Consider the following 14,953-nt stretch of genomic DNA (forward strand, 5'->3'; position numbering starts at 1 on the left):
CCTTGCTTGTCAGACTTTCCTCACTGACAACAAAACAGTGAGCCATTGATGTTGGCAGTGTTTCCAGACATGCCCTCATGCCTGTATGTAAATGTGGATGAGTGGTGACATTTGAGGTCATTTTTTGAGGTGTTTCAGGATTGTCATTTTTTAAAATGAAATCACTGTTATATGCAGGTGCACATAAATAGTTAACAATATAAAAGACAGCAAGACAGAGAATGCTTGTTTATTCAAGGAGAATGAGCAACAACATCTGCCACCTCATAATGCTGTCGTCTTATGTAATCCATGTAAATCCTGTCCATTAGTATCTGAACGTTGATGCTTGATCTGAAGCAAAACTTATCGTCTTGTAATAACCTAGAAAAAAGGTTCAATAAAATTTTTATACTTTAAAAATGTAATCATTCTCCCTCACTGTTCACACATTTTTTTTTTTTATTACTTTTTTACGATTATAAATTGTATCCCCCCAAAAAATATGTTTTACTTGTGTATATGAATCAAACGGATAGCAGGATGAAAAACTAAAATGTGACAATATTTCATATTATGTTCGACTGATGGAAGCCTCAGATACCCCAAATGCTCTCCATCGTGTCTGACCACGTGTGTGCGCTGAGCTATAGAAAGCACATGCACTCTCATGCTAGTGGGACTAAACCATTCTAGTACACAACACGGGTGACAACAGTCCACGTATGTATATGTATTTATAGGTTTCCCACAGGGACTTAGCCTGATCCTTGTTGAAATTACATGAACAATTTTTGAAGGGGGAAATGGCTGCTATCAATGTATTAATGCTGAAATTAGCCCATGTATTTCAGAAGTGTATTGGTCAATCAGAGTAATTAATTTCTAAATTTATATTAAAATGTCTGATGGTGTTCAGGTCAAATGGAGTAACCTAACTTATTGATATTCATGACTCAATATATATATATATATATATATATATATATATATATATATATATATATATATATATATATATATATATATATATATATATATATATATAAATGCATTAATGACACCTTTAAAAAATGCTTGAAAACTTTTTATTTTATGTAGCCTAGCCTGTGTAAATGGCATAAACAATCATACAATTTCAAAAGCATTATATTTATATAAATACAAAGAAAGAATACAATGTTGTTTTTATTTAAAAGACATGATTACGCAAGAGGTTTCATGTCTCATATTTTGGTTCACCTCAACATTTTAACACCACTGATTTAACGTAACTTAAAGCCAAAAGAGGCGTTTACATTGTACGTGTGTCCTCATAGGTCAGGAATCACCCCCCTGTACTGGAAAGTGGGATGATCCAGTCAACTTCATTCAAGGTTCATTCAGTTCAGGCTAGAAGCTTGACTGTGATTGAATCACGATACCCTACTGTATGAAAAAAAATGCCAGTGTCAACGAATATTTAAGAGCTGCTAAACGTCCGTAAGATCTAGAAATATGAACGCGGAAGATATTTCCAAACGCACGCACAAAACGTGAGGAGGCGTGATGGATGCAAAGGACAGAGAGCGGCAACGGACACGGAACGCTTGTAAAAGAACCGAAAGCGCCAGCGTCCTGCGCTCGCTCAGCGTAGACGATAATGAGACAATGGGAGACGAGTTGGACCTGGGTAAACATGGTAGTCTTGAACGGCGGCTTTTTGCACCGCGGTACAGCTTGCTTCGTGAAGTTGGCAGGGGCAGTTATGGCGTTGTGTACGAAGCAGTTGCCCGTAAATCAGGTGCGAGAGTGGCAGTGAAGAAGCTGCGCTGTGACGCGCCTGAGAATGTGGAGTTGGCGCTGGCGGAGTTTTGGGCTTTGACCAGTCTGGAGAAACGCCATGAGAATGTGGTGCAGCTGGAGGAGTGTGTACTCCAGAGGAACGGGCTGGCTCAGAAAATGAGCCATGGCAATAAGCGTTCAAAGCAGTATTTGAGGTTGGTGGAGACCTCTTTGAAAGGTAAGATGTTTTTATTCAAACACTGGCGTTTTAGCAGTTGTTCCAGAAGGTCTTTCAGAATGGTTTGTCACGAGCTAACTGTAGCTTTTGTTTGTGACAGTTCACTTATTTGGTTAGCAATGACGTATTGGCCATTCAAATTCTGAATAATGTCAATTTTGAGTCGATTGTCATTGTAATCTGAAACAAAACTGGTTAGAATCCATTGTTTGGTAATGAGTCATATGACGTTCCATCGATGATGACACCGGACGTTTATAATGCGCATGTCTGTGTTCTACATTAAGATTGTTTACATTTTATGCAAGAATGTGGCAAATATCGGTCAAATTTGCCCTCCCCCACCCTCCTCTCGGTTATGAAACTCTGAGGTTGGAGGTGGGGGAGGTGCTGGTGTTGGGGTCAAACCTTCTCTACACTCTCTGTTCCAGGTTAGAACAATGGAGTTTGATTCCTTGCATGACAACTGTGTAAATTATCTTACAAATGAAAAAGCGACAGTGGTGTTTTAGAACAGATAATCAAGGCCAATTTGAGCTCATTAATCTTAATGTGTTGGGCTGTCGTCTTTGTGTGGCTGCTTTCACATATAGATCTTCTGAACCATCATGTAGGTGTTTGTACTGTATAACATAGTGTTTCCAGAGGCATGTATTTGCTTGGAAGTTGTTGATCTAGTCTATATTTAGTGTACGTGGAAGTAAAAGTAGGAAGAAATGTATAACTGCCATATGGGCAATATACTTATGAATAAATGCAAAACAAGTGCTTTAAAAGTGTAGTCTCTCATGGGAAAACAAGACAGTAGGCATGGAATTAGACTTAGTTTAAAGGGTTACTTCACCTTATCCTGAATCCAATTATTACTCATCCTCATGCCGTTCCATACTCGTAAGACCTCCGTTCATCTTCGGAACACAAATTAAGATATTTAATGAAATCTGATGGCTTAGTAAGGCCTGCATAGCCAGCAATGACATTTCCTCCATTAAGTTTCAGAGCGTTATGAATCTTTTGTGTCCCATCATGATTCAGATCATGTGTCAAACTGCTGAAATAACTTGACTTTGGCGCTCCGAATCGCTGATTCAACACAAAAGATTCAAAGCTTCATGAAGCAGTGTTCTGAAATCGGCCATCATTTATATAAGTCGTTCTTTTGTTTTTTGGCGCACCAAAAATATACTCGTCGCTTTATAATATTAATATTGAACCACTGTACTCGCATGAACTGATTTAAATATGTTTTTAGTACATTAATAGTTCTTGAAAGAGGAAGTGTCATTGCTGGCTATACAGGCCTCACTGAGTCATCGGATTTAATAAAAAATATATTAATTTGCGAAAATTAACGAAGGTCTTACGGGTGTGGAACAGCATGAGGGTGAGTAATGAATAATGTTATTTTCATTTTTGGGTGAACTAACCCTTTAAGCAATTGTCTTATCTTGAGTATTGTTTTTATGTGAATAAACTTGAAAACCAGTGGTTCCCAACCCTGGGCCTTGGAGTAATCCCAGTAGTACACATTTTGAGTATCTTTCTAATCTGACACAGACATAACCATTTCAGGTCTTAAAGTCCACTAATGAGCTGATGAGTTGAATCAGGTGTGTTTGATTAGGGAGACATACATAATTTGCAGAGTTGGGGTACTCCTGGATCAGGGCTGGGAGTGGGAACCACTGCTTTTTAAGCCAGGCCAAATTTTAGCTTTGTAGTATGTCATTTGTCGCAGTGGTGAATTGAATGTCAGGGGTATGACCCTTTTCCGTAAAACTTAAGTATTTTATCTTCTAGAAAATAACGGTGACGTTTTCAAGCAGTGAAAGTGTTTTATTTCAACAATGGTGACCACGCAATGACTTTACAGCTTTAACAGTGGCTTGGGTGGTTTGACTCATGACTATTTGTGTCTCTTGAGACTGAGAGAGCTGTCATCTGCTCATGTGAATAGCAGTGGCCGTCCTGAGGAGAGCTCAAACGCGGACTGCTCAAAAATGTCATGCACAATGGGTCTCATTCATGAAACATTCGTAAATATACGAGTAAATATGTGAGTGATTTGCGCATAAAGACACCTTCCAGAAAACTCTTCTCCTGATTCACAAATACTTCGTAAACGTCAGAAGTGATAGTGAAATGTGTGTGTTAATGAATTCCAATCAGTCGTGCGTGCACGCTCATTCTCAATTACATAAATCCCGCCCATTAAATCCGACTGACAACTATATATGGGCATCATATTATGACACCAAACGAAGGATTTTGGCCATTTGGGGCCATTAGTTTGCCCAGCCCTATTGAAATCAATTAATTATTTGATTAAAGTGCTCCGTTTGTAGATGCTATTACTGGCGCTCACAATAAAAGTAAAAAGAAAAAACGTATGTAATTACTATATATATAATATTTTTTCAAATGCTGTGTAATGTACATTATTAAGGTGAATTAAAATGCAGCCTTATTAATGAGCAAAACGTTCAGATGTTAAACGCACTATTTACGCGTGACTGGGAGCAGGTGTAGATTTCTTTCGTACCAACTAACATTTGGAAAATACGAACATTTTAATGAATCCGAAAATTTACGCCAGAACCACTTTACATACGATTTACACAAATATTCGTTCTGCTCGTGTTTCATGAATGAGACCCATTGTCTCTATTACTTTGCACATGTAATAATTTAATGATTATATATTTTAAGGCAGTGAATTGCTATGAAATTGCGATTAATTCGATTCTTAGCATTTTAAATTGATTATTGATCAAAATCAATGATTCAAAAATACATATTTCAAGATCAATGCATATACATTGTCAAGATTTGCAATCGATGCATCGAGAAAACGAGTGAATCGTTACACCCCTGCTACGAACCAATTGCCCTAAGCTCAGTGTTTTTTTTCCCCCCTCACTGCGCCTATATATGCTATCAAACTAGCTGTAATTTAGCTCTTTTTTTTTTTTTTTTTTTTTTTCAGCACACAGAATTGCACATATGACCAAAGCAGTGCATGTTTCTCCTGAGGAAGCATGTTTATTCATCTTCTGAAATAGCCACACGGTTGAATTTAGGATTGTATTCACATATAAACATTGATTAGCAAACAAAAACAGAAGCTCAAAAACAGAAGCGAGAACAAACCACTTCCAGAAGCGAGAACGTGCTGCGTAAGTGTAACACACGAGAATAATGCTTGAGTTTCCGTGTACCTTAACTTATGTGTGAGCTGATAAATATTTATGTGAGTATAAGCCTAAATCCGCTCAATTCATATGGATTAGTTTTACAGTTTCTTAATAAACCTTTTGAAGTGCCAAAGTGTCATTTGTGTTGCTATCTATGGAGGGACAGAAAGCTCTCAAATTTCATTAAAAAATATCTTCATTTGTGTTCTAAAGATGAACAAAAGTCTTATGAGTTTGGAATGACATAAGGGTGGGTAATTAATAACAGAATTTTCATTTTTGAGTGAACTATCCGTTTTAGCAAAAAAATTGCTGAAATCGCACAGTGTGTGCCCGGCTTTAGTTTCATGGTGTAATGATGATAGCACCCCTTACCATTGAAAAATACCTGAGATTCACAAATATGTTTTATTTATATTTACAGCAGCATGTGCAGATTCAGATAATGCTTGCTCAACAGAACCAGGGTAAGGGATAAAAATAAAACCCATGGAAGCAGAGGAACACATTTATAATTAAACTACGGCACTTTGGTTTGTATCAGGAAATACAATTCAGTCATTGTTGTTCATATGGGAGCTAGTCCAGTCCTGTGAGAAGAAACTTAAATAGCTTCAAACTGGTTCCACAGCAATTCAGCCTCTGAAACAGATGACAAAGCAGTTCTTCCAACTCTTTCCATTGCATTAACTGTGTGGTACTCTCATTCTCTCACATATTAAAATGTTTACTTTAATGTTATGTGCAAGGTTTTCCCACTGTTTTTTTCCTATGTTGATGGTTTTTTTTTCATTTCCTAAGTAGAAGGTTGGGACATGACATAAAAGGGCCAAACCCTTTTTAAATTTTACCTCAAAGTCCCTTTAAGGCAAATCGGTTCACTTGACGGCCATGTTCATGATGCCCCGGGCAGTTATTTTGAGGCATGCATGTACAGCTTACGTCTACTTGAATGGGGAAAGACTAAAACCTATATAATAGTTACATTTCCATTACATATTTCAAATCAGCAATTTGACAACAATGGTGTCATAAATTGTGCTAATGTACATTGTAGAGTAAGAGGAAGAAGATGATTGGCTCTTTTAACTGCATAGCTAGACGTAAAAGGCAATTGGTGCTTTTAACTGTAACAGCTGCCATATTGAGCATTACAATTTCTTCCATTTATTTATAAGCGGACCTTCTCTGTCTTTAACAGTATCTGGTTTACGTTACGGCCACAGTTTAATACCTGCTATTAGTCAGAGGCATGTGATTATTAGGGAAAGGAACATTCTCATTTTATAGAGCATTTCATCAATTTTTTTTGGTCTGTGTTCCCAGAATTTTAAATGCAACTTGTAGGAGTGCACTAACATATCGAATACATCAAAACCAATAATCATGCACTAAAAGTCACAGAAAGTCAATAACCAGTGATTTCTAGTTTAAACCTTTTTATGTTGAAATTGAAGTAGGCTAATTTAATATTTCTGCAAAAATGGCATAATCGCCAATGAAATGATGATTGTTGTTGAATTCCCCTTTGTTTTATGAAAATAATGTGAACACCTCTGAAAAATTCTAATTCAAGTATATTAATCTCTACATCTGTTTTTTGTGTAATTTCAGGTGAGCGTGTATTGTCATGCCCTGATGAGCCCTGCTACCTTTGGTTTGTAATGGAGTTCTGCGAGGGAGGAGATCTGAATCAGTTCATCCTGTCTCGTCAGCCCGATCCCTGCACCAACGCCAGCTTCATGATGCAGCTGAGCAGCGCTGTGGCATTCCTCCATCAAAATAACATTGTTCATAGAGACCTTAAACCAGATAATATCCTCATTTCACAGCGTTCTGGTGCACCCGTGTTGAAAGTGGCTGATTTTGGTCTGAGCAAAGTTTGTGCTGGTCTTGGTGCCGGAGTACGGGAATCAGATGAGGGTCGGGACAAAAACAAGAATGGCGTTGTTAACATCAACAAGTTCTGGCTCTCGTCAGCATGCGGCTCGGACTTTTACATGGCACCGGAGGTGTGGGAAGGACATTACACAGCCAAAGCAGACATTTTTGCTCTGGGCATTATCATTTGGGCCATGATCGAAAGAATCACTTTCATTGACGCTGAATCGAAGAGGGAACTGCTTGGGACGTATGTGCGGCAGGGTTCTGACATTGTCCCAGTTGGGGAGGCGCTTCTGGAGAACCCAAAGATGGTGCTGAGTATTCCCCAGCGCAGGCGCTCGCACATGTCCGAGGCGCTCCGGAAACTTTTGCAGGACATGCTGGCTGTCAATCCTCAGGACCGACCAGACGCACTAGAGCTGCACAGCAGAATGGGAAAGGTCACGTGTGCAGCGTAAACTCTGACCTTTGACCTGAATGCACACACAGGTATGCTTTTTCCAGTGAAGTTTCCATAAATGTACAGATGTGGTTGTTTTTGGCTTTTATGTTTTTGTGTGAAGATTCTTGTTTCCAGAGGCAATAATAGCAGCTGATAACAATAATTGGTGCAGAAATGTTGTGTATTACTATATTATCTATCTTAAAGCAAACTTGACAGCCAGTAGAAAATTTGCATCTTTGTTCTATTGTATTTACTCGTCCTACTTTATGTGATTAGTTTCTTTGTTCTTACTTTATTGCTGGTATAGAGAATTGTGAAATTTCAGTGGTATCCTGTGGAGATATATTGGTCATGTTGTCTACCCCTTTAGTTTTTTTAACGCCTTAAAAGCATTATTTCTTGAGCACTTTGCAATTAAAGAGAGAATTTTGGAGTGAACTGATGTTTGTGCACATGTAATGACTTTAAGTGAATTTTGAAGTTGTTTTTAACAAAGCAGTCTTAGTTTATAACATCTGTCACGGTATTTATTGGTGATGATAAAAATGATTGCTGGCTGGTTATCAGACAGAATTTTTATTCGTGCATCCTTAAAATCATCATCTTTACTTCCACATAGTTGTCCCAGGAGTGGGAATATTTTGATGAGGGCCCGGGGAGTGGAGTGGAAAAAAATATGATGGGAGATTTTAAGGTTTTGAATCTAAGTAAAACCATTCACACCTCTTCATCACAAGTAATACTTTTTGTCAAAAGTACCGACTGCGATATTAAAAAATATGAAGCTTTTGAGCGCTGTTGAGCGGATTCGTAAACACCTGATTGGCTCATCAGAAAGGTTTGATTGCTACAATGATCAGCGCTTCAAAAACATGTTGTAAATAAACATCAATGATGCTCTTCACCGAGCACTTATACAGATACACACGGGAGCGTTTGAAAGCAGGATAGTCCGCTGATGGATGCCTGCTTTCAAATGCTCCCACTTTCAAAATGCTTTCAAATGCAAACATTTCTGTGTGCTTTTAAACGCACCCATACATTGATCATTGTAGCCAATCACAGACATATCTGATGAGCACATGAACACAAAGGCCACTCATAGGTGTTTATGAATCCGCGCAACAGCGTTCAAAGCGTCATATTTTTTTAATTTCAGTACCGACTTGATATTGTGGTTGGTACTTTTGACAACACTAGTTGATTGTATTATCAATTCTGGATAGCATCTTCATTGTCTTTCTACCAGCAAATTCCCACAGCATTGAGGGTTAAAATGTCATTTGTTGCTGTTCTTTTTAATTATTACTAGTGTTGTGTGTTTTGACTGGACTCTATCATGATGTGATTCTTTCTCAGACTTTCAGAGAGCTCTTGTTTGCTTGCTATAAGAGCCGCTTGTTTTTAAAAAGTGTATGCTGAGATAGCTGTTATACAACCACACCCATTCACCACCACCCCTCCTCTAACTCTCCTCATCCCTCCTTCTCTCTCTCTCTTTCCAAAGCCTTTGCCCCGGGGGACAATGCTCATCAGGCAGACCAGGTGACTAGGGGTTGTTCCTAGTCCTAAAATGGAAAGATTTTTGTTTTGACATGCCACACACAACTGAAAGTTCCTTGAAGAGACCAGAATTTAGACTAAATGTAGCACTGCATTAGGGATGCACAATATATAGTATTTGATTTATATATTAATATAATTAAGTGTATTGATATTGACCACAATTTTAATATCTGCACATCATTAATTGTCGTAGTCAAAACATAGTGAAATGTTTTGTTTTAAAGTTGGATTGGTTCAACATTTTTAAAATGATGTAATTTCTGGGATGAATATTAGTTACTAAAATATTTAATGAATATGAAAGGGAGAGGGCTCATGAGTTCCCCAGCCATTATGAGGACATTACAGCTGTCTGCCTCTCCAGTCGTCTTTTGTTCACCATCCCCCCTCCTCATCCTACCGTTGCTACATTCAGAGTGGAATAGAATACTGCATGGAGCCTTTTGGATAATTTGCTCTCAGACAGTGGTGTCTATGTGTGGGACGTGAGAAAGGGTGGGTTTGCACCCGAAACAGCGTGTGTTTTGTAGTTGGAGTGAATGCAGTGGGGCTTTAATAGCCACTCCTGACTCAGCACATAGTTTGAGCCGCAGGAAATGAGTAGGAGGGTTGAGGTCTTTATACTGTATGCTGCTGAGATCAAGCTGCACTGATGCTGACTAATTACAGATAGCCTGCAAAGATTTTTTTCTGGTTGTGTTGTGTTTGAATGCTTGTAAATCTGGTTACTCAACAAGCAATCTGAGATTCAGACCCATTTGAGGCATTATGTAACACTACCAGCCATCATGACATCACCATTGATTTTTAGCCCGTCACTCAAAAGATAGAAAATACACGGTGCTTCTTTTATTTTTCTCTTTCTTCTTTTTCTCTTTTTGTGAAAAGTGTTGTTCACTCTTCTGGGTTCCTATGATCAGTGAAAAACCTGGAAATATCAGAAAATCTTTTTTGTGTGTGTGTGTGTTTGTGAATTTATTTTATTTGTACATTGTTAAAGACATTTTTTTGGCTGTAAAAAAAAAAAAAAAAAAAAAAAAAAATTCTCTCTTTCTTTTTCTTTTTTAGAAATCCTTACCTACTGTTAATCTAATCATGAATGACTCTGAAAACCATGAAAATTAATTGGTCAAAAAGTGTCTTATGTTTTATATTTTGCTGCATTTTTAGGCTTTTTATGTTCTTAGTAAAAGTCTTTATAATCAAATGTTTTAAGTACCAATTCTAATGACGTGTATTTTTCATTCTTTTTAGGTTTTCCCTTTCCACAGCAGACCAGAAGGGGCCACGTTGCTTGGAAAACTGTGAATCTACCATTGCTGATTTAATGTGAAGAGTACGAAGTACTCAACTTGAACATCAAATACAAATAGTTTTTCAACTGACCTTTCACTTTTTTTGTTTACAGCAGTGATTTAACCAAATCATTCAGCAAGCCTAGAAGTGTTCAGCCTAACTCAATCATCATTTACATCACTAAGAGTGAAGTAAAGCTAAAAACAATGTTGTGATACAGTGAGTACAATCAAGCTAAAACAAGCAAGCTATTTATTAGTCTTACTGAGGGACTAGGACTCTAAAATTCTGTTCATGGAGCTTCCCTAGTTGCTCATCCACTCAAAACAATCTTTTGCCATTAAAAAAAATAGTATTTCAATTATTTATTTTTTCAGTTAAGTTTTATGAGCAGTAAAGCCTTCAGTTTTAGTACACAAACAGTTCACAGGTATTAGGCGTCAGTGATTTGTTTATTTGATTTGATTTATTTGCAGTACATAGATACTTGACTACATTTTGAGCCCAAGCACATGTCACTAACCAAGTCTCATAGTCTTACACTTGTCCAATCAGTTGGTCTTTGAGTTACAAATGAAACCCCAGGACTTGATATTATTTTTCTTTGCTCTGTCACACCGCAATATCTGAAATCATGATATTTAAAGACTAACTTTTAAAACTTGATTTTAATTTGCTATTAAAATGCTCATCTTAAGCCTAAACCCAGTATTGAGATTCTTCCTTGAATGCAGATTGATTCTGGTGCCTTGAAGTCTAGTGATATTGAGATTTCTTTTAGTTTTTTTGTTTCGTTTTACAGCTTTATCTTTTAAACATACAGTACATTCTCCAAGATTTTAATATGTAAACAATTTACATATAGGGCATGTGCCGTTTAACCATTTAGGTGCCAGTTTTGCATTGTTTGAGATTATTTCTTGCCCAAAAAGTTTGTTTAATTTTGGTGCCCATTTACAATGCCAATGTCATCTATGGAAAACATTGTGAACATCCGTTCTCCACAGACACACACATACACTTATACAGTTTTACAATTTTGTTGTTTTTGGACTTGAAAGATTAAGTTATGGATATATTATGATTAAAGGGAATTTAAAAGAAATTAATTTCTCAGCATTTTTACAAATGCATTTCCAATTTAAAACAGTGATATTTCCTTTTTGTTAGCTGATTACTTGGAATTGTTCTCAAAAACAGGATGTAAGCTCCATAGTAGTACTATCGGTCTCTTTCATCTGTAATGCTTCATAGAGAACAATTTGGTGTGTCTGTGTGTGTTTGACTGTTTCCAAGTGTGATTTTTGCCTGACAGTTTGTGTGTGCTAGTTCTACCTCAGCACTCTTGTGTTTTAGTAACTAATTCACTAAATAAACTAGCAGTGCTTTCTGTTTTTTGGAGAGACTAGTAGTTAACATTTCTCAGATGGTTTATTTATTTTTTTTAATAATAAATCTATAGTGTCAAGGTTTTAGTAACTTTATTCCCTTTTCTTTTTTTGACTGCTTATTGCTGTCTGCTGTAGAAGAAACTTGAGGCTTGTGAGATCAAGATTGAATCACCCTCAGGTTTAAGGTATTTTGAGTTGTAATATTTTGGGCTGTATGGTTCTTCAGTTGGGAACAAAAAGTGTTCTGTTACTTTTTATATTTTCGATTAAGTTTTCATTCTGTCAGGAAATGCTTTTTGTTTTTAATGGGAGCATTGTTTCAGTTTCTTTCAAATCCACATTTATTTTCCTGAATGGCATTTTAAATGATTGTATGCTCTATGAGGGTCAGTTAATCCTGGAGAGAGTTGGTAAATGTTTTTGCATTTGCTTTATTGTTCTCAGTTACTCTTCTCTTCAGTTTGAATGTTTTAGAGGGCAGAAACACAGAGAATTTTGTCATAGCAGTCAGACGAATTACAGTATTAGACTGCACTTGCACTGAGGAGAGTGAACCGAGCATAATAGAAGCTCACTTCCTGTTGTATCATCTTTTACTCAAATTATGTTTTTCTTTGTATTCCTTGTGGTCCAACTTTGACTGTACAACGCACTCGTCTATGCAACCTTTCCTTCTCTGACACTGTGTGATGCTGCTCTGCTAAACTAGCCTCTTCAGACCTTGACTTTTTTTGTTGCTCTTTTGTGCTCATTTTATGACCTTTTTGTGGAGCACTTTGTGCTTTTTGTGTGAAAGTTGTCCATTTTTTTTAATGGACTTTCCTTTTATGTAAAGCACACTAGAGCTGTTGGAAGCTTCACTCTTTTGGGTGTCATCTCTTATTGTTTTGATGTTTTTGATCAATAAACCATGTAAAAGCATAACTTTCTTGTGGTTTTTAATGTTATTACTCTTTAAGGTGACAATTTACAGAATTCTATGAGTTTTTCTAAGATATTTTCTATTGAATAAGTTGTTTTAAAGGTGCAGTGTTGCAATTGCAAAAATAGCGCCATTCTGTCTGCCATTGTTAGGACACACGGGTATAAATTACACTGAATAAATTAGTTTATTTGTTGTTTGAAACATAATACTAGATGTTGTACAATATACACTGATGAGCCAAAACATTATGACCAGTCACAGGTGAAGCAAGTATTGTTGATCATCTAACAAATATTAGATATGGTCCTCACTGCAGAACACAAGGTCCAGGGGGCAAGGTTGGATCCAGATCCAACTCCTCCCACTTTACATATCCTTAAACCAAGCGGCAACCTCCCCCTTTCTCTCTGAAGCCAATACGGAAGTAACTTAAACTGCGATTCATCGACTGGCCGCTAGGGACAGGCTCCAAAAGAGAGCAGAATCTCATAGAGTCCCATGTTAAATTTGCCAAGTTTATAGCAGAAAAAAACATGTTTACAAGTTGGTTCAAATTGTGGTTTTGGTCTATACTGCTATTTTTGCCCTTCATGACAACTCTGAGGGGGGTGAATTTTTTTATAACTTATCCGTTTAAATTATATTAAGCCTTAAAAGTTCTGCATAATTAAGGGCGTGGTCACTTGAGTGACAGGTAGATTGCTGCTGTCTGTGAGCCGTCATGTAACCTCAGCTGCCGCTGAATTTGGCATCTCAGCCGTTTTTGTGCTTTTTTTATCGATTATTTTATACAATTATAAAATATGGCTTGCTGCATAATATTCGAGACTGATGTGTGTATCTGTGTGCATGCATGCGGAAGAGACACAGAACACACGTTGTTGGATCGTGGCATTGGCTGAAAGTTTTGATTGCGAGATTTTCTACAATGACAATACCAGGAGGATATACAACTCTGACAGCACTGCTTGGATATTATAACTAAAACTGCTGCACTATTTTGAAAAAATATATACTTTGGACACAGGCTCATTTGTTTGTTAGATACGATCGCTGCTCAGATTGCATCCTTTCTTGAAGAACGATGACAGAGAGCAGATCATTCAGAAGAAATGTGAAATGGTTTTTTTTGTTTTGTTTTGCGATGGACATTTATATTTTACCCAAGTGCCACAGATTGGATTCATCTCGCGATCTCTATTATAAAAGGTATGAAGTCCCATTTGATTTTCCATGTTGTTATTTGCACACCCAACACAAATTACTGGTGTTGGAGCATCTATATCTTAAAAAAACACCGTAAATTGACAGTAAACCTTTAGAACTTTCTGATGTTAAAACTTATCTTTATTAATAATTTAGATAGCTCCTTTGCTTGCTAACATGGTCACGTCGAGCTAGGCGGGCGTGGTTTCAGCAACCAATCACATCAGCTCAAACCACCTCCCCGCCTCTTTGCCCATTTTCAGTTATCCGGGAGTGACGTGCGGTGACGCGCAGCTAAGATGGCCGCGTCCTCATTTTCGCTTCAAAACTGCTGTTCAGAACTCTATGGGTGACGTCACGGACGCTACGTCCATATTTTTTTACAGTCTATGCCTTAAACCTACATGTCTCCACCCCCTGGATCTGAATCCAACTCCTCCCACTTTACATATCCCTAAACCTACCCATCTCCACCCCCTGGATCTGGTTCCAACTCCTCCCACTTTACATATCCCTAAACCTACCCATCTCCACCCCCTGGATCTGGATCCAAGTCCTCTCACTTTACATATCCCTAAACCTACCCATCTCCACCCCCTGGATCTGGATCCAACTCCTCCCACTTTATATATCCCTTAACCTACCCGTCTCCGCTCCCTGGATCTCGTGTGTTCTTCAGTGAGGGGCTACTGAAATATTAAGTCTGGATAGATTAGATAAAAGCAAACACTCAGTTCTCGTAATCAACGTGTTGGATGCAGGAGAAATGGGCAAGAATGAAGATCTGGGGTGCGTTTCCCAAAGCCAACTATGGTTGCAAGTTCTGTCGTTACCAACACAATTCAATGGAACTTGCAACCATAGTTGGCTAACGATGCTTTTGGGAAACGTACCCCTGAGCGACTTTGACAAGAGCCAAATTGTTATGGCAAGGCGACTGGGTCAGAGTATCTCTGAAACGGCAATGCTTTTGGCTTGCTCCCAGTCAGCAGTGCTGAGAATTTACCAACAGTGGTCCGATGAGGGACTCGTCTTATTCCGTCTGCTCCAAGCCAGCAGAAGGTC

General features: G+C 37.8%; 1 protein-coding gene across 1 annotated transcript; it reads left to right on the forward strand.

The window, feature by feature from the left end:
* Positions 1–1,377: 1,377 nt before the first annotated feature.
* On the forward strand, positions 1,378–12,670 carry stk35l (serine/threonine kinase 35, like). Its single transcript, XM_067373569.1, has 3 exons — positions 1,378–1,981; positions 6,790–7,548; positions 10,325–12,670. Exons 1-2 carry the CDS (start codon positions 1,528–1,530, stop codon positions 7,515–7,517), a joined length of 1,182 nt encoding a protein of 393 aa, XP_067229670.1. The 5' UTR covers positions 1,378–1,527; the 3' UTR covers positions 7,518–7,548; positions 10,325–12,670.
* The last annotated feature ends 2,283 nt before the right edge of the window (positions 12,671–14,953 follow it).

The sequence above is a fragment of the Chanodichthys erythropterus genome, chromosome 21, assembly GCF_024489055.1.
Source record: "Chanodichthys erythropterus isolate Z2021 chromosome 21, ASM2448905v1, whole genome shotgun sequence".
NCBI lineage: Eukaryota > Metazoa > Chordata > Actinopteri > Cypriniformes > Xenocyprididae > Chanodichthys > Chanodichthys erythropterus.

Coding starts and splice junctions, on each gene's coding strand:
- stk35l (XM_067373569.1), top strand. CDS start 1,528: ATGGATGCAAAGGACAGAGAGCGGCAACGGACACGGAACGCTTGTAAA. Junction 1,982..6,789: donor GGTGGAGACCTCTTTGAAAG/GTAAGATGTTTT, acceptor GTGTAATTTCAG/GTGAGCGTGTATTGTCATGC.